Source organism: Pelobates fuscus, chromosome 4, assembly GCF_036172605.1.
Source record: "Pelobates fuscus isolate aPelFus1 chromosome 4, aPelFus1.pri, whole genome shotgun sequence".
In the NCBI taxonomy this organism is placed as follows: domain Eukaryota; kingdom Metazoa; phylum Chordata; class Amphibia; order Anura; family Pelobatidae; genus Pelobates; species Pelobates fuscus.
The window spans coordinates 384,770,352-384,791,864 of record NC_086320.1 but is presented as its reverse complement, the minus strand read 5'-3'; the positions used below and the strand labels follow the sequence as shown (position 1 = coordinate 384,791,864).

General features: G+C 39.8%; 1 protein-coding gene across 2 annotated transcripts in view; it reads left to right on the top strand.

The window, feature by feature from the left end:
• Positions 1-21,513, top strand: part of LOC134609247 (uncharacterized) — a 51,496-nt gene that overhangs the window by 18,265 nt on the left and 11,718 nt on the right. The window contains exons 3-8 of one of the 2 annotated variants that reach the window (XM_063452883.1): positions 6,093-6,182; positions 6,594-6,677; positions 11,464-11,577; positions 13,016-13,132; positions 16,635-16,688; positions 17,983-18,078. In XM_063452883.1, coding sequence (XP_063308953.1) covers positions 6,093-6,182; positions 6,594-6,677; positions 11,464-11,577; positions 13,016-13,132; positions 16,635-16,688; positions 17,983-18,078 — 555 coding nt within the window. Of the gene's footprint in view, positions 1-6,092; positions 6,183-6,593; positions 6,678-11,463; positions 11,578-13,015; positions 13,133-16,634; positions 16,707-17,982; positions 18,079-21,513 lie in introns of both variants that reach the window. The other variant, XM_063452882.1, reaches the window with a different exon arrangement.

Below are 21,513 nucleotides of genomic sequence, written 5' to 3'. Positions count from 1 at the left end.
ATTTGTATCTTTAATATTACATGATGTTATAGGACTATTTGTACCTTTAATATTACATGATGTTATAGGGCTATTTGTATCGTTAATATTACATGATGTTATAGGAGTATTTGTATCTTTAATATTACATGATGTTATAGAGCTATTTGTATCTTTAATATTACATGATGTTATAGGAGTATTTGTATCGTTAATATTACATGATGTTATAGGGCTATTTGTATCTTTAATATTACATGATGTTATAGGACTATTTGTACATTTAATATTACATGATGTTATAGGGCTATTTGTATCGTTAATATTACATGATGTTATAGGAGTATTTGTATCTTTAATATTACATGATGTTATAGGGCTATTTGTATCTTTAATATTACATGATGTTATAGGACTATTTGTACATTTAATATTATATGATGTTATAGGGCTATTTGTATCTTTAATATTACATGATGTTATAGGACTATTTGTACCTTTAATATTACATGATGTTATAGGGCTATTTGTATCGTTAATATTACATGATGTTATAGGAGTATTTGTATCTTTAATATTACATGATGTTATAGGGCTATTTGTATCTTTAATATTACATGATGTTATAGGACTATTTGTACATTTAATATTACATGATGTTATAGGGCTATTTGTATCGTTAGTATTACATGATGTTATAGGACTATTTGTATCTTTAATATTACATGATGTTATAGGGCTATTTGTATCGTTAATATTACATGATGTTATAGGGCTATTTGTATCGTTAATATTACATGATGTTAAAGGGCTATTTGTATATTTAATATTACATGATGTTATAGGGCTATTTGTATATTTAATATTACATGATGTTATAGGGCTATTTGTATATTTAATATTACATGATGTTATAGAGCTATTTGTATCGTTAATATTACATGATGTTATAGGGCTATTTGTATCTTTAATATTACATGATGTTATAGGGCTATTTGTATCGTTAATATTACATGATGTTAAAGGGCTATTTGTATCGTTAATATTACATGATGTTAAAGGGCTATTTGTATCGTTAATATTACATGATGTTAAAGGGCTATTTGTATATTTAATATTACATGATGTTATAGGGCTATTTGTATCGTTAATATTACATGATGTTAAAGGGCTATTTGTATATTTAATATTACATGATGTTATAGGGCTATTTGTATATTTAATATTACATGATGTTATAGGGCTATTTGTATCGTTAATATTACATGATGTTATAGGGCTATTTGTATCGTTAGTATTACATGATGTTATAGGACTATTTGTATCTTTAATATTACATGATGTTATAGGGCTATTTGTATCTTTAATATTACATGATGTTAAAGGGCTATTTGTATCGTTAATATTACATGATGTTATAGGGCTATTTGTATCGTTAATATTACATGATGTTAAAGGGCTATTTGTATATTTAATATTACATGATGTTATAGGGCTATTTGTATATTTAATATTACATGATGTTATAGAGCTATTTGTATCGTTAATATTACATGATGTTATAGGGCTATTTGTATCTTTAATATTACATGATGTTATAGGGCTATTTGTATCGTTAATATTACATGATGTTAAAGGGCTATTTGTATCGTTAATATTACATGATGTTAAAGGGCTATTTGTATCGTTAATATTACATGATGTTAAAGGGCTATTTGTATATTTAATATTACATGATGTTATAGGGCTATTTGTATCGTTAATATTACATGATGTTAAAGGGCTATTTGTATATTTAATATTACATGATGTTATAGGGCTATTTGTATCGTTAATATTACATGATGTTAAAGGGCTATTTGTATATTTAATATTACATGATGTTATAGGGCTATTTGTATATTTAATATTACATGATGTTATAGAGCTATTTGTATCTTTAATATTACATGATGTTATAGGACTATTTGTATCTTTAATATTACACGATGTTATAGAGCTATTTGTATCTTTAATATTACATGATGTTATAGGACTATTTGTATAGTTAATATTACATGATGTTATAGAGCTATTTGTATCGTTAATATTACATGATGTTATAGGGCTATTTGTATATTTAATATTACATGCTATAGGACTATTTGTATCTTTAATATTACACGATGTTATAGGGCTATTTGTATATTTAATATTACATGATGTTATAGGGCTATTTGTATCGTTAATATTACATGATGTTATAGAGCTATTTGTACCTTTAATATTACATGCTATAGGACTATTTGTATCTTTAATATTACACGATGTTATAGGGCTATTTGTATCTTTAATATTACATGATGTTATAGGACTATTTGTATCTTTAATATTACATGATGTTATAGGGCTATTTGTATATTTAATATTACATGATGTTATAGGACTATTTGTACATTTAATATTACATGATGTTATAGGGCTATTTGTATCGTTAGTATTACATGATGTTATAGGGCTATTTGTATATTTAATATTACATGATGTTATAGGGCTATTTGTATATTTAATATTACATGATGTTATAGGGCTATTTGTATATTTAATATTACATGATGTTATAGGGCTATTTGTATATTTAATATTACATGATGTTATAGGGCTATTTGTATCGTTAATATTACATGATGTTATAGAGCTATTTGTACCTTTAATATTACATGATGTTATAGGGCTATTTGTACATTTAATATTACATGATGTTATAGGGCTATGTGTATATTTAATATTACATGATGTTATAGAGCTATTTGTATATTTAATATTACATGATGTTATAGGGCTATTTGTATCGTTAATATTACATGATGTTATAGGGCTATTTGTATATTTAATATTACATGATGTTATAGGGCTATTTGTACCTTTAATATTACATGATGTTATAGGGCTATTTGTATATTTAATATTACATGATGTTATAGGACTATTTGTATCTTTAATATTACACGATGTTATAGGGCTATTTGTATCTTTAATATTACATGATGTTATAGGACTATTTGTATCTTTAATATTACATGATGTTATAGGACTATTTGTACATTTAATATTACATGATGTTATAGGGCTATTTGTATCGTTAGTATTACATGATGTTATAGGGCTATTTGTATCTTTAATATTACATGATGTTATAGGGCTATTTGTACATTTAATATTACATGATGTTAAAGGGCTATTTGTATCGTTAATATTACATGATGTTATAGGGCTATTTGTATCGTTAATATTACATGATGTTAAAGGGCTATTTGTATATTTAATATTACATGATGTTATAGGGCTATTTGTATATTTAATATTACATGATGTTATAGAGCTATTTGTATCTTTAATATTACATGATGTTATAGAGCTATTTGTATCGTTAATATTACATGATGTTATAGGGCTATTTGTATCTTTAATATTACATGATGTTATAGAACTATTTGTATATTTAATATTACATGATGTTATAGAGCTATTTGTATCTTTAATATTACATGATGTTATAGAGCTATTTGTATCGTTAATATTACATGATGTTATAGAGCTATTTGTATCGTTAATATTACATGATGTTATAGGGCTATTTGTATCTTTAATATTACATGATGTTATAGAACTATTTGTATATTTAATATTACATGATGTTATAGAGCTATTTGTATCTTTAATATTACATGATGTTATAGAGCTATTTGTATCGTTAATATTACATGATGTTATAGAGCTATTTGTATCGTTAATATTACATGATGTTATAGGGCTATTTGTATCTTTAATATTACATGATGTTATAGGGCTATTTGTACATTTAATATTACATGATGTTAAAGGGCTATTTGTATCGTTAATATTACATGATGTTATAGGGCTATTTGTATCGTTAATATTACATGATGTTAAAGGGCTATTTGTATATTTAATATTACATGATGTTATAGGGCTATTTGTATATTTAATATTACATGATGTTATAGAGCTATTTGTATCTTTAATATTACATGATGTTATAGAGCTATTTGTATCGTTAATATTACATGATGTTATAGGGCTATTTGTATCGTTAATATTACATGATGTTAAAGGGCTATTTGTATATTTAATATTACATGATGTTATAGGGCTATTTGTATATTTAATATTACATGATGTTATAGAGCTATTTGTATCTTTAATATTACATGATGTTATAGGACTATTTGTATCTTTAATATTACACGATGTTATAGAGCTATTTGTATCTTTAATATTACATGATGTTATAGGACTATTTGTATCGTTAATATTACATGATGTTATAGGACTATTTGTATCTTTAATATTACACGATGTTATAGAGCTATTTGTATATTTAATATTACATGATGTTATAGAGCTATTTGTATATTTAATATTACATGATGTTATAGAGCTATTTGTATATTTAATATTACATGATGTTATAGGGCTATTTGTATCGTTAATATTACATGATGTTATAGGAGTATTTGTATCTTTAATATTACATGATTTTATAGAGCTATTTGTATTTGTAATATTACATGATGTTATAGGAGTATTTGTATCTTTAATATTATATGATGTTATAGGACTATTAGTATTGTTAATATTACATGAAGTTATAGGGCTATTTGTATTGTTAATATTACATGATTGTGACAAAAGCACCTTTGTCACTGGGATTTGGAGAGGCCTGCTTGCCAGCCTCTTGCCTTGTGACTATGTCCCCTTGGATATATTCCCCTTTAAAAACCCTATTTGGGCTTATTGGATTTTAAAACCCTTTTTCTGTCCCTTTAAATCTATGGGAAAATGTGCCTCTCCCCCTCCCCCTTTTTCCTGACCTATTGTTTCTCCAGCAGGGCATTGTCCCAGGGACAGTGCCAGACCAGTTTAAACTGGCTACTTTGTCCCTCCTCAATCTCTCCTATCAGCCCTTGCTATTTTCTGACTCCATCCTTCCTTGTACTATAGGGCACTTTTAACATTGGACATATTGAGCGCTCAGATCCAAGCTATCTGGGGATATGTTGGACATATAGGTTAAACATTGTATTATAAGAGTTATGTATTGTTATGTGGTTTTTGTAACAGTTTTTGACTTAGAGATATTTCCTGTTACTGGAGATAATTAAGTTACCACAGCCACTTAAGCCAATTATCTCCAGGAAAGAGAAGATAGACCGGCCGCACAGCCTAAATCTTTGGAACTGTTGGGCATGAAAACAATGCTTGCGGTCGGACAAATGTGACTTCCATAAAACTTTTGAACCCCTGCTCTGATCTGGGTGATTTTTGGATATGTTGTTCACCCAGATCAGGGCTTCCCAGGGATGTAGGGGGATATGATGTTGTTTTGGGGTGTTTCTGGACTTTGAGTAAAACTGGATATTTTCTGCCTGTGGTAATTGAGTTAGTCCATTGTGTTTGGTAATTGTATCACAGGCAGAGGGGAGGGTTTGTGTACATTAGCTGGGAGTGTCTAACTATACAATACTGTGATTGGCTGTTGTGACTTTGTGTCCTGTGCTCCACAAGGTCCACATGGGTGGTAACCTTGTGGGGAATACTGTAAACAAGAAATGCCTTTGTGCTCATTAAACCATTTCTACTTCACCCTCAATTTAGAGTCCTGTCTCTTATTGGGGGGAATCTTCTACAAGGGATTGCTATGCTCTTCATACTCTCTTGCTATAATCACTAAGCTCTTCTAAGAGCTTGTTCCTGTTCCTGCTTTGCTCTCTGGGGATAGAGAGGTTCACCCACTGGGACCTGGAGCCTTGTCGTACGTCCAGGGTGGGTAGGAGATGGCGAGACCCCAACCAAGCTGCGGCGGTTCGTGGGGCCTGCAGTGCTTATGGTGTCAAGTGGAGTGCTCGGTGCGATGCTGATAGTCCTTGGTAAGCGCTAGGAGCATCTTTGGCAGAGGTAACCAGTCGGGGTGCCAGGTGATCCGTTACAGTGATGTAGTCACAAGAATTCCTGTAACTATATCTTTAATGCAGTATATGCATTTAATAATATCGAATAAATGATTACTGACACTCCGCTGATGTTTGATGGATGTTTCATTCACATTTCAGAGGCCCAAGAGGAATAGTGACAGTAGCAAAAAAACCAAGCCTCCTCGGAGAACCGGAGGATATTCGTTGATAGCACGGCCACAAAAACAGGTGATGAAATGGAGATCGTAAGGGCAGCTTGGGGTTAAAGGAACACACCTGGGCTTGTTGTAGATGAGACAGCTATGGTAGTGGTTTCTATTATTTAAATAGTAACCCTTCAAAGCAACGCGTTTCACTGAAATCCATTGGGTACCACTTCAGCACTCTAGTTAAAGCCTTGGAAGTCTTTGTGACTCTGAAGAACGATATGATGAAAGATATGGACATGCAGGTCATAAGAATTTAGCATTGAAGATACCCAACATTCACAGATCTAATGCAACGTACTGAACACTACATAGGCCCCCAGAATTAAACATAAGAGCTGGAGAGCTTTCTCTGACAGTGTCTCGGACTATAACTGAACGCTGACTCAAATACAACCTACTGTCTGATTCTAAATTCCTTTGTCCCCTTTAGGAACCAACAGATGTGAAGATGAGGCGAAGCCGGGATACCACAACAGCTCGTCCAAAATATTCTGGAAGATATTCTTTACTTTTGGTCAGTGAAGTCAACAGTAAACACTCAATATACATAGTTGCAGATAGTTGATGGTTGCCTAGGTGCCAACAGTTTCAAAATTGCCAGGACAGTTCCACATTCTGGTAAAATAATGCATGAGAGGACTGGGCACTAGGACTGTGCACAGAGAGGTCAGGGTGTCAGTCAGCCTCACCACTCTCTCTAGAGATAGCCGACCCCTTACACTGTGCTCTATGCAGTCTGCTCTCTTCCCTGCCCGGCAAGGTGGGGTAGGAGCATTGACAGGTATGACCTGTGATGGAACGCCGTCAGTGATTGCCATATCCCCATGTTCCCACTGTCTATTTCTATGGGGGGAGATATGTGATGGATGGCCTTATTTGTTTGGCGTGGGCCATTAGCTTGTGGCGCCATTTTTGGGACTGTTTTACATGTGCCTGTTAATGCAGCTGTGTGTCAACAAAGGGGGGCAGGGGCAGCAGCTCTGTAAAGTAGTGGACCACAGGTAACCCGACCAGCTACCTCTGCTATTACCTTCCTCAGGAACCCTTAGAACAGGCAGACAGCCATTCCCTCCCACCCTCCCAGTAACTGGACGAGACGCAGCTCTGGGGGTACAACACTGACTGTTTATTTTGTCACATATGTTTTTACATGCACAGACCCCCTACATGGGGTCTCCAACACAATACACCAGGGGTTTCAATCCCAAGAAGCTGATGGGGGGATGGAAGAGTGTCCCTGTGACCACGTCCTGCTGTAACAGGAAGGGGTAGGGGGAGAGGCACAGACTTTACAGAGCTGCTGCCCCCCCCCCTCCTTTGTTGACCCACAGCTGCATATACAGGCACATGTAAAACAGTCCCAAAAATGGGGCCACAAGCTTGTGGCCCGGGCCAAACAGGCCATTCATCACGTATCTCCCCCCATAGAAATAGGCAGCGTTCCGTCACTTCCGTCACATGACCATTAACAGGGACCATCAGGTTCACGTTCACACAATCCTATATCTGCTATAGATCCAAAATAAGTAAAAAAAAAAAAAAAACACTTTGAAAAATGTTTCAAATGTGCTGCAAATGGTAAACCATGTGTGATTTCCCCAGCAACATTGAAAGCCTACTTACATCATGAAGGTGTTAAAACTCACGGAGGGTTTGCTTTTTAATGTTGCAGGTTTAAGATAATTTTGGAAATTTCACTTCCATTTATTCACTAATTAAACCAATTAAAAAACGAATGGTCAGACAAGTTAAGGGAGAACTCCCAATATTTATTCAGTCTGGGGTAAAATGACAGAAAGCCAGGACTAGTGCTCTGTACGAGACATTAACATCCTGTTAGTTTACTTTCCTAACTCATTGCTACGTCTCAATGGCATCGCAAGAGTTAGCAAATTGCGCATCACATTTCCCGTGAAATATTTGTTCTGATCAGACCCAGCTGGAGTTTAAACATCTGGAAGCTGCACTCCGTCTGTGTAAACCCACCCGCCCTCTATAGCCTAATTCACATGCTATCCAAGGGTCAGAATAACAGGAGGGACGGCAGCTTTGTTTTACCAGGAGAAATGAACTATAAAGCACTAAAATTATGTTAAAACAAATTACTCGGGGCCAGGTCCACAGAGGATTCACATACACACCATAATTAGACACTTACATACATATAATGAGCTATTCACGCACACACACCCCATACTAGACACTCATATACATATAATGAGCCATACACACAAACACACACTATAACAAGACAATCACATACATATAATTGGCTATACACACACACACACACACCTCATAACTAGACACTCACATACATATAATGAGCCATTTAAACACACACCATAACTAGACAATCACATACATTTAATGAGCTATCCACATACATACACACACCATAACTAGACACTCATATACATATAATGAGCTACACACACACACACACACACATCATAACTAGACACCCACATACATATAATGAGCCATTCAAATAGATACACATCATAACTAGACACATACATACATAAAATGAGCCATTCACACATACACACCTACACACATCCATAACCTGACACTCACATACATTTAATGAGCCATTCACATACACACACACACACACACACCGTAAGTAGACACACACATACATATAATGATCTATACACACACACACACACATCATAACTAGACACCCACATACATATGAGCCATTCAAACAGATACACATCATAACTAGACACATACATACATACATACATATAATGAGTCATTCACACATACACACCTACACACATCCATAACCTGACACTCACATACATTTAATGAGCCATTCACATACACACACACACACACACCGTAAGTAGACACACACATACATATAATGATCTATACACACACACACACACATCATAACTAGACACCCACATACATATAATGAGCCATTCAAACAGATACACATCATAACTAGACACATACATACATACATACATATAATGAGTCATTAACACATACACACCTACACACATCCATAACCTGACACTCACATACATATAATGAGCCATTCACACACACACACGCACATCATAACTAGACACACACATACATATAATGAGCCATTTACATATAGACACATCCATAACTAGACACACACATACATATAATGAGCCATACACACACACACAGTAATTAGACACACACATACATATAATGAGTCATTCACACACACACATCCATAACTAGACACACACATACATCTAATTCACATAAACAAACATGTCTAACTAGACACTAATTAACCCCGTACTTTCCTGGCTTGGCTTTCCTGAATGGAATGAGTCACATCGTACTCGACTTTTCACTTGTGAAATAATGACCAAAATGTTAAAGATCTGGTAAGCAAATAGGTTATTGTGTATTGCGTAATGCCCGCATTACGTGGGGAGATAATGCATTACCCCAAGTCTAAGTATTGTCTAAATCTCCCTAAAGTCTAACAAAGTCACTGAGTACATGCTCACTGAGTACATGCTCACTGAGTACATGCTCACTGAGTACATGCTCACTGAGTACATGCTCACTGAGTTCATGCTCACTGAGTACATGCTCACTGAGTACATGCTCATTGAGTACATGCTCACTGAGTACATGCTCACTGAGTACATCTCTGCTTGCAACCCACAGCTGACCCTCCTTGATGTAAAAATTGACGCAGTCAAAAACATGGCTCTCAGTGTCTCAGGCAAACAAACTCCTAACACCAGTAAATAAATCATCGTAATCCCCTGTGGCGGTTTCATGTGACGCTCAGCCAGGGCACACAGCGTGTTTGAGGAGTTAATTGTTCATTTCTCCTCCTCTCTCTACGCAGACTGGCAGATGGACAAATAGCGATCCAAGATGGAGGCATTCCATCCCAGGGTGGAGATTAATACAGCCGTGACGAGCCCAGCATCAGACTTCACAAACACACATTTGTTAAATCTAGCGAATAAGTGAACATAATATTCCAAATTCTGGGAAGTGAGAGTTTCCCTTTAAAGGAACAGTAACATAGCAAATAAATGCCTTTATTAATAATCTTAACGTGTTCCTTAACTTTTTGACTATGCCCGGCACTTTTTAAGATAAAAAATATTAAATTGTAATGCTGTGCCAGACTTTTCCTCTAATTAGCACATCCCCGCCACGATTAGCCAATCGGATGTTTCTTTATGAATCTCTTGGAATCCAGCGCTCCAATGAGAAGCATTCGCAGGGTTCGGCAGTATCATCACCAAACGAAAGCCTTCATTAAGGAAGCGACTCTGGTAATAGGCAGTCTGACAGCTACCAGAGGAGAGTTTTTGGCCAAATGTAAACATTCATACAAAACGATATATTCCCAAACAGTCAATACGTATTATACAATCCATATAGCTTGGATAGCCACTCTACATTCACCGATACTGTGTACCTTCACATTGCAAACCGTGTCCCCTCTCCAGATCGCTGAATCAGCAGGCAGCTCATATCACAGCATATCACAGCAAGCGAGCTGAGAAAAAAAATCAATTGAAGAAATTAGAACCACTGCTCATTCTGACAAGTCACTTCCTTTATTGCCCAAGGAAATCGACAGTGTGACTTACAGTGGGAAAATGGCTCAAAATATAGCAGCCACAGCAACCTACGCGTTCCGTGTCAACATGCACTTTATCATGGTCACATTTAAGATTCCAGTCTAGATATACCTGGGCAGCAACCCTCCCATAGCTTGCAAATATAAACTTGGACATTTCTCATTAATGGCAAGATTCATATTAATGAAGTTGAAGGGTCTATGCACCAAAACAACTTCATTAATATGAAATGGCATTGAGTTTTAACTGAAAGGGACAAAAGCTGGGGTTCAGTCTGTCTATACGCAGACAAGCTGGCTTTGACAAGCAAATAGAGTGTCGGTGGTTACTATGAAGTATTTCTGGGTCCGTATTAGCGTTGCTTCCACTCTGGCTGGCTGATTTCAGTATAATAATCCCCTTCCTGCAGAAGACTTCGGCCTAAATTTAAGGTCTCTGCAGGATTGAGTCAGAAGAAGAAGGGTCTCTTTCACTTAGAAATGTGGGAAACATAACACACAAAACAATGCTTCCTGGAGTCCCACCAAGTAATCCACCACTGAACCCTCCAATGCACCTACTTCCCCAGACATTCCCCGGACATTCCCCGGACATTGCCCTAATATATACATAGAGCAAACACTGCACAGCTTACCCTGACTGTGTGACATTTATTGAATTTTGCATAAATTATATTCCTTTTAGGCACCACCAACTCTACAGCAAAAAGCAAGGATAAAGAGACAAGACAAGGCTTCTAAAAAAAAGCGCGAGAAGTGTACTGGATGCTTCTCAGCTCTGGTGCGTCAAGAGAAAAAGGTAGGTAAGGAGTGGGTGAAAGGGAAACAAAGGGTTGATAAAGGGGTAGGTAAGGAGTGGGTAAAAGGGGAACGAGGGGTTAATAAAGTGGTAGGTAGGCGTGGGTAAAAGGGAAACGAGGGGTTGATAAAGGGGTAGATAAGGAGTGGGTAAAAGGGAAATGAGGGGTTGATAAAGGGGCAGGTGGGGTGGGTAAAAGGGGAACGAGGGGTTGATAAAATGGTAGGTGAGGGTGGGTTAAAGAGTAGGACAGTTGTGGGTGAAAAGGTACATTTTGGTGAAAGGGTAGGTGTCACTGTGAGAGGTAGGTAAAAGGGTACGTGAAGATGGAGGAAAGGGTAGTTAAGTAGTGGATTAATGGCTAAATCAAAGGTAGATCAAAGGGTTAATGAAAGTTGGATTAAATGGGCTAAAGGGTGGGTATGGGTTGGGTAAAGGGTATGTGTAGGGTAGGTTAAAGGGTAAGTGCATGATGGGTAAGGGGTAGGTAAGGGATAGGCTAAAGGATAGGTGTGGGGTGGGTAAAGGTTAGGTATAGGATGGGTAAGGGATAGGTGTGTGGTGGATAAAGGGTAAGTGAGGTGGGTAAAGGGTAGGTATAGGATGGGTAAAAGGTAGGTGTGGCGTGGATAAAAGGTATGTGGGGGTGGGTAAAGGCATCATAGAATTATGCTGTAGACCACGAATGTTCGGGCCGAGTTTAACTTCAGGCTCTCGGGAGCATTATGCTCTGTTAGCAGAGAGACATTATCATTTCAGAGCTTGTGGGATTAGTGAATATTACTCACTATTTCACTGCCAATATGTCTGAATGTCACTGCAAGGGTTTCTATCAAATTTCCAGTGAACCATTTCCTAGTGCCCCAATTCCCCCGGGCAGTCTCTGTCACCCACTAACCAATAGTAAGAATAACAGGCAGGAGAGCGCACCTCTCAATAGCAGGGGGACAGCTTGTAAAGGGAAACAATAAATAATGAAAGTATTGAAGTGATTCCTTGAGTAGTTATGGTGCCTAGAGGTCATTGTCCCCCAGTTTAATATGACACAATCCAGTTTTTGAATACAGTGGAAAACACGTCAGGTGATGACAGAGGGTCTGTAGTTGAAGGCAAGGATTGGGTAACCCTGGATTTGTCAACACATTTCACCAAACTCCAACAGACATCCCTTGGTACTGGTTATAAACACCTTCATAATTGCAGCTAATTTACTGACTCTGAGAAGGCGCTGACACTATTACATAGGTAACAGAACATTTTAAATTAAATATAAATCTTATAAATCTTGTAATAACCCGCTTTCTAGAGCAGGATAATATAGGATCATCGTAAAGTCTCAGACCAAGTGTCACATTTACTAACAAAATAAGGGCTATTATACCGTTTACATCAGGACTGCTCGTTAAATAATACTTTATATTAATTATTTTCACTTCAGGATGAAAAATTTGTACTTCAAAAAGCAAGAACAAAGAGGGAACACGTATTTACTGGAAAAGCCAGCAGAAAGTGTGATGACTGCGACACAGCCCTGTCAGCAAAAAACGATGAAATGGTAGGAGAGGAGTGGATGGAAGGTTAGGTAGGAGAAGTGAGGTGGGTGAAATTTTAGGTGATGAGCTGATGAAAGAGTACGTGAAGGGTAGGGTGTTCGTGTAGATGAGGGGTGGATGAAAAGGTGAGAGGTAGGCGAAGAGATGGGTGTTCGTGTAGATGAGGGGTGGATGAAAAGGTGAGAGGTACGTGAAGGGGTGGGTGTTCATGTAGATGAGGAGTGGATGAAAAGGTGAGAGGAAGGTGAAGGGGTGGGTGGACGTGTAGATGAGGGATGGATGAAAAGGTGAGAGGTAGGCGAAGGGATGGGTGTTCGTGTAGATGAGGGGTGGATGAAAAGGTGAGAGGTAGGCGAAGGGATGGGTGTTCGTGTAGATGAGGGGTGGATGAAAAGGTGAGAGGTAGGCGAAGGGATGGGTGTTCGTGTAGATGAGGGGTGGATGAAAAGGTGAGAGGTACATGAAGGGGTGGGTGTTCGTGTAGATGAGGGGTGGATGAAAAGGTGAGAGGTAGGCGAAGGGATGGGTGTTCGTGTAGATGAGGGGTGGATGAAAAGGTGAGAGGTACGTGAAGGGGTGGGTGTTCGTGTAGATGAGGGGTGGATGAAAAGGTGAGAGGTAGGTGAAGGGGTAGGTGGACATGTAGATGAGGGGTGGATGAAAAGGTGAGAGGTAGGTAAAGGGATGGGTGTTCGTGTAGATGAGGGGTGGATGAAAAGGTGAGAGGTAGGCGAAGAGGTGAGGAGTGAATAAAAGTGTAAATCCGTACATTTATCAAGTTTCACCCCATACCATACAGAAACACATACATTTAACAAACACCCAATACCATTGTCCACCACCATACCACCAACATGAAACACTGTTAGCTAACCCTTAAGGCTATCAGTCCCTCCAGTGAAACTCTTTAAGTTAAATGAACACAAACCAAAGTAAAACAAAACTACTTAATATAAATGGAGTATATAAAATAACAATATAGTAATATATTGTGCCGAATGTCTAACCTGTACCCAAACAATCAAAGTCTAGAAAGCACACCATACAGGGCCGGTGCAAGGATCTTTGCCGCCCTAGGCTAAAGTAAAGTTTGCCGCCCCCCCACATGACATCACAATGCCCCACCCATATGATCTGCCGTTAACTAACGCAAGTGCTGCAGTGCCGCCGTGTTTTAAAAGGCCTGCAGGGACAGGCTATAGACACCAGAACCACTACATTAAGCTGAAGTGGTTCAGGGGACTATAGTGTTTCTTTAATGTGAGGTAAATTAGAGATTAGTGCCACGAATAATATGCTAGATTGCCTACTTACAACCAGATGAGGATGATGATGGGCTCTAGCTGTAGTCTGGCTCCACTGGTCTTGTGTAGAACAGGCTCTCTGGAGGCTGTTTGTAACTGTGGTCACAAAAATCAATGTTCTGGGAGAACGGGAAGCAGCTCCATTTTTTGGGGCCCCTTACACAGCTCAAGGTCTGGGTCCCAGGGTCCACCTTCATGTTCCACCAATGAGTTTGTTCACAGGAGGTGGAGTAGGGGATGTCCTGATATGTGTGTAAGGAATGCATTGTGTGAACCTGTGTTTGTATGTGTAAGGGCTGCAAGGTGTGTTTCTGTGTATATACGGGATGCAGTGTGTGCGTCTGTAAGGGGTGCATTGAGTGTGTGTAAGGGGTGCATTGAGTGTGTGTAAGGAATGCATTGTGTGTAAGGGTTGCATTGCTTGTATGTGTGTGTGTGTGTGTGTAATGCATTGTGTGTTTTTCTGTGTGCAAGGGGTGCATTGTCTTTGTGTGTAAGGTTTGCATTGCTTGTCTGTGTGTGTAATGCATTGTGTGTTTTTCTGTGTGCAAGGGGTGCATTGTGTGTGTGTGATGGATGTCAATCTCTCCCCCCTCCCTTGTCACTCTCTTCTCCCCCTCTCCCTCCCTTGCCACTCTCTTCTCTCCCCCTTTGTCCCTCTCTTCTCCCCCTCCCTTGTCACTCTCTTCTCCCCTGCTTGTCCCTCTCTTCTCCCCCTCCCTTGTCACTCTCGTCTCCCACGTTGTCACTCTCTTCTCCCCTCTGCACTCTCATTCCCCCTCCCAACCCCGTCAATTCCCCTCCCTGTCAATTTCCTCCCCCCCACCCTGTCAATTTCTTTCCCCTCCCTTTCAATATATCCCCCTCCCTTTCAATTTATTCCCCCCACCCTCCCTGTCAATTTATTCCCCCCCTCCCTGTCCATTTATTCCCCCCCTCCCTTTCAATTTATTCCCCCCACCGTCCCTGTCAATTTATTCCCACCCCCCTCTCTGTCAATTTATTCCCCCCCTCTGTCAATTTATTCCCCCCCTTACAATTTATTCCCCTCCCCTCCCTGTCAATTTATATCCCTCCCTGTCAATATATTCCCTCTCCCCCCGTTTCCATTTATTCCCCCCCCCTCCCTTTCAATTTATTACCCCCCTCCCTGTCAATTAATTACCCCCCCTCCCGTTCCATTTATTCCCCCCCGTCAATTTATTCCCCCCTCCCCTTTCCATTTATCCCCCCCCCCTTTCAGTTTATCCCCCCACCCTCCCCTACCTTTATTATAGCGTGGCCAAGCCCTGTATGGTCCACGGATACAGGGAGCTTTTGTTTCCTGTACCCGGCCGGACTAAAAGGAAGTGCACACTCAGTGAGGGAGTGACAGGAGGGAGCGCTGAGCGCTTCTCTCCTGTCAGCCCCTCTCCTCTGGCTGCGCCTGGACGGTGCGCCCTCATGGACGCACCAGCCTGGGCAAAGCTGCAGCCGCCTGAGGCTCTCTGCAGAGCGCTCGGGCGGCTGCAGCATTAGGGGGGCCAGCGCTCCTGGCGGTGCCCCTTCCCCAGGGGCGCCCTAGGCAGATGCCTAGTCCGCCTTACAGGTAGCGCCGGCCCTGACACCATGACATATAAATGGAATCAGGACCATCGGGATAGCAGGAAATACTCTAAACATTATTAACAGGAAAAGAACAAAACACCAAAAAATTTGGTGACAATCTTTTAACCTCCTGGTGGCAGCAACCCTGAATCCATGTCCCTCTCATGGAACATTGACCGTTCTATAACTTATCATTCTAAATTCCTCGAGCTGACCTCATTGCTCGTAAAGTGCCTTCTCCCATTCTGTTCTTCTCACACACTGCATGTGGCAAACCTTATAAATATAATAATTATTAAATGAAATCTTTTTACATTTCACATGGTCCGTACTGCATAGCTCTTAACCAGACACTGTTTGCCTGAACCCACGAAGAGAAAGACGTACAAACCAAAGTGTGTCGACAATATTGGCCGCCGCCGCAGCGACTGCAACACCTGGGATTTCCAGATGTATTTTCTTTACTTTTAGTTTAGTTTTTAGTCCGCGAGCGCTCCTGCGTGCTGTGAAAGAATAATACAAAAAGTCTGTAAAAACAGTGTCCATTCTGTGTCAAGGATAAATCCACCTCCTCTTCTCTGTATGATAATATCAGATTAATCTATTTTTACAGGTATCTCAGCCATCGAGGAGGGGAAGACATCATAAAGACAGAAGAAGAGGCAAGATACATCACACAGCAGAGGTAAAGGGTCCTCACTGTCCCTTTAATGGCATCTTAGACTATGTGGCCCGAGACTGCATGGACTGTTAGTGGCACTGTGTGGTCTATTGGTGACACTGAGTGGCCTGTTAGTGATGCTGCGTGGCCTCATAGTGACACTGCGTGGTCTGTTACTGACACTGCGTGGCCTCATAGTGACACTGTGTGGCCTCATAGTGACACTGTGTGGTCTGTTAGTGACACTGCGTGGTCTGTTAGTGAAGCTGCGTGGTCTGTTACTGACACTGTGTGGTCTGTTAGTGAAGCTGCGTGGTCTGTTAGTGAAGCTGCGTGGTCTGTTACTGACACTGTGTGGTCTGTTAGTGAAGCTGTGTGGTCTGTTAGTGAAGCTGCGTGGCCTCTTAGTGACACTGCGTGGTCTGTTACTGACACTGTGTGGTCTGTTACTGACACTGCGTGGCCTCATAGTGACACTGTGTGGCCCCTTAGTGACACTGCGTGGCCTCTTAGTGACACTGTGTGGTCTGTTACTGACACTGCGTGGCCCCTTAGTGACACTGCATGGCCCCTTACTGACACTGCGTGGCCTCTTAGTGACACTGCATGGCCCCTTAGTGACACTGCGTGGCCTCTTAGTGACACTGTGTGGTCTGTTACTGACACTGTGTGGTCTGTTAGTGAAGCTGCGTGGCCTCATAGTGACACTGCAAGGTCTGTTAGTGACACTGCGTGGTCTGTTAGTGACACTGCATGGTCTGTTACTGACACTGTGTGGTCTGTTAGTGACACTGCGTGGTCTGTTAGTGACACTGTGTGGTCTGTTAGTGAAGCTGTGTGGCCTCTTAGTGACACTGTGTGGTCTGTTACTGACACTGTGTGGTCTGTTACTGACACTGTGTGGTCTGTTAGTGAAGATGTGTGGTCTGTTACTGACGCTGTGTGGTCTGTTACTGACACTGTGTGGTCTGTTAGTGACACTGCGTGGTCTGTTAATGACACTGTGTGGTCTGTTAGTGAAGCTGTGTGGCCTCTTAGTGACACTGTGTGGTCTGTTACTGACACTGTGTGGTCTGTTACTGACACTGTGTGGTCTGTTAGTGACACTGTGTGGTCTGTTAGTGAAGCTGTGTGGTCTGTTACTGACGCTGTGTGGTCTGTTACTGACGCTGTGTGGTCTGTTAGTGAAGCTGTGTGGTCAGTTAGTGAAGCTGCGTGGTCTGTTAGAGATACAGTGTGGCTGTTTGTGGGGATTCCTGTTACAATGTATCTGTAACACCTGCTTGTCTCCGTCCACTAGCCTGACCGTTTCAGAGCAGGAAAATACAGCCCTATGTCACTACGTCCTGATTCAGGAAGGATAATGTCCATTCCAGCAAATGGCAGCAGTGCTCAGGTAATGTATACAATGCAAAGTAGTGTATCCAATGCCCAATTTATGTATCCAATGTCCAGGTAGTGTAGTGTTTAAAATGACCAGTTTTTATATCCATTGCCCAGGTAGTGTATCCAATGCCCAAGTAGTGTATCCAATGCAGAAGTAGTGTATAAAATACCCAGGTAGTGTATCCAGTGCCAAGGTAGTGTTTCCAATGCCCAGGTAGTGTATATAATATCCAGGTAGTGTATCCAGATAAGAAATTTGAAATTAAACAGAATGTGCAATAAAGGAAGTATAAACATTAGATCTCTCTTTACAGGAAGTGTTTAGGAAGGCTGTGTAAGTCACATGGAGTTGGGATGTGCAAGAAACATAGAATGTGACGGCAGATAAGAACTTTTCAGCCCATCTAGTCTGCCCTATTTTCTAAATAATTTCATTAGTCCCTGGCCTTATCTTATAGTTAGGATAGCCTTATGCCTATCACACGCATGCTTAAACTCCTTTACTGTGTTAACCTCTACCACTTCAGCTGGAAGGCTATTCCATGCATCCACTACCCTCTCAGTAAATTAATACTTCCTGATATTTTTAAACCTTTGTCCCTCTAATTTAAGACTATGTCCTCTGGTTGTGGTAGTTTTTCTTCTTTTAAATATAGTCTCCTCCTTTACTGAGTTGATTCCCTTTATGTATTTAAATGTTTCTATCATATCCCCCCTGTCTCGTCTTTCCTCCAAGCTATGCATGTTAAGATCCTTTAACCTTTCCTGGTAAGTTTTATCCTGCAATCCATGAACCAGTTTAGTAGCCCTTCTTTGAACTCTCTCTAAGGTATCAATATCCTTCTGAAGATATGGTCTCCAGTACTGTGTACAATATGGTCTCACCAGTGTTCTGTACAATGGCATGAGCACTTCCCTCTTTCTACTGCTAATACCTCTCCCTATACAACCAAGCATTCTGCTAGCATTTCCTGCTGCTCTATTACATTGTCTGCCTACCTTTAAGTCATCAGAAATAATCACCCCTAAATCCCTTTCCTCAGATGTTGAGGTTCGGACTCTATCAAATATTCTATACTCTGCCTTTGGGTTTTTACGTCCAAGATGCATTATCTTGCACTTATCCACATTAAATGTCAGTTGCCAAAACTCTGACCATTTTTCTAGTTTACCTAAATCATTTGCCATTTGGCTTATCCCTCCTGGAACATCAACCCTGTTACATATCGTAGTATCATCAGCAAAAAGACATGCCTTACCATCAAGACCTTCTGCAATATCACTAATAAAAATATTAAAGAGAATGGGTCCAAGTACAGATCCCTGAGGTACCCCACTGGTGACAAGCCCAAGCTTCGAATATACTCCATTGACTACAACCCTCTGTTGCCTGTCACTCAGCCACTGCCTTACCCATTTAACAATATTGGAATCCAAACTTAAAGATTGCAGATTAAAGATTTATTGATAAGCCTTCTATGTGCAACAGTGTCAAAAGCCTTACTGAAATCTAGGTAAGCAATGTCTGCTGCACCACCCTGATCGATTATTTTAGTTACTCAATCAACAAAATCAATAAGATTAGTTTGGCATGATCTCCCTGAAGTAAACCCATGTTGTCTCTGATCTTGAAATCCATGTGGTTTTAGATGTTCAACAATCCTATCCTTTAACATGGTTTCCATCACTTTCCCCACTACTGAAGTAAGGCTTACTGGCATATAGTTTCCCGACTCCTCCCTACTACCTTTCTTGTCAATGGGCACAACATTCGCTAACTTCCAATCTTCTGGGACTACTCCTGTTATCAATGATTGGTCACCAGAACAGCTACAGCTTATTGAATTTGTTCTGGTGAGTAGAATCATTACCTTCAGGCTTTTTGCTGTAAACACTGTATTTTCAGAGAAAATGCAGTGTTTACATTACAGCCTAGTGATAACTTCACTGGCCACTCCTCAGATGTCTGTTAGACAGGGCCAGATTAAGAGCACACTGGGCCTGGTGCTGACAATTATGATGGGCCTAATTACAGAATCTTATTGACCAGAAACACTAAAACAGTCATACCTCCCAAGCGTCATGTATCTGATGGAGATGGTGCTGGAGGGAAACTCATAGGATGCAGCTATATGAAAACACATACTCTATTCTAATCTCTCTCTAATTTATGCTTTCATCTTTCAAGTAATCTATACCCCCTAACAGCAGTGTCCAGTGAAGCACAAGTCAATGGGCGCGGTAAAAGGGTGTGCCACTGGCGCAAATCACGTGACCAGACCTGCCAAAAGGAGTGAACATACCCAAAAAGGGGGCATGTTTGTCCACAGAATTTGAAGGACAGCCTGGCATGAATGCATGTCAGGCTGCCTGCCAATCCTACAGGCTATCCAACTAAGGGCATACTATGCAGGCAGCACCTTGAGCTTGACATAAATGCATCAAATGATGCGCTCACTCCATGCTTTCTAAGGACTGTCCCCTAGCACTCGCTGGTCCACTTGTCTCCTTACCTTCTTACTAGCAGGCAGAAGTTCCTGGTATATAGTCTGGGACAGAGAAAAGGTGTATGTAGTGAGTGTAGAAGAAAGGGGACATGCCACAGTGTTAGAGACCAACGTCTGCATTACCTAAACTAATTTTATTGTCAGCCAGTCCACACAAGTTTTGTTCCCATACATCCCTCTTAAGCTTCCAAACTTAAAGGGACAGTATAGTCACCAGAACAACTACATCTTATTGTATTTGTTCTGGTAAGTAGAATCATTCCATTCAGGCCTTTTGCAGTAAACACTGACTTTTCAGAGAAAATAACTCCACTGGCCACTCCTTAGATGGCTTCTTGAGGTGCTTCCTGGGGCAGTACTGCCTAGTGTTCAGCACTGCCATTCAGTGTCTCCACCCTCTGCATGCAAACACTATGGTGGTTTTAACACTATGGGGTCAGGAATACATGTTTGTGTTCCTGACCCTATAGTGATCCTTTAATGGTTTTGTTAGTACACCACTAAGCTCTTTTAATAGCTTTGGGTGTATTCCATCAGGTCCCATTGACTTATTTGTCTTTACTTTTGACAGTTGAAATAGAACCTCTTCCTCTGTAAACTCACATGTAACAAATTACTCATTTGTCTTTTTTCCTAACTGAGAACAGAGACCTGGAGCTCTAAGACGGTTGAAATGTGGTTATAGGGATGCCTATTTGTATTTATTTCTGTATATTCATGCTTGTAAGTTGTTGTAGCTGCAGGTATCTTAACCAAACACTTATATTTTAATGTTGTCATTTAATGTTATGTCATGTAAGTAATGTCAAAATTTGGGAAACAAAACGTATTAACAAAAAAATATATATATATCCATGTAGTGTCTCCAGCGGGGTCGGATCCAGAGCCTGATCTCGGGAGGGGAACTTGTAGACTATTAAAGAAATAATCCAGGCACA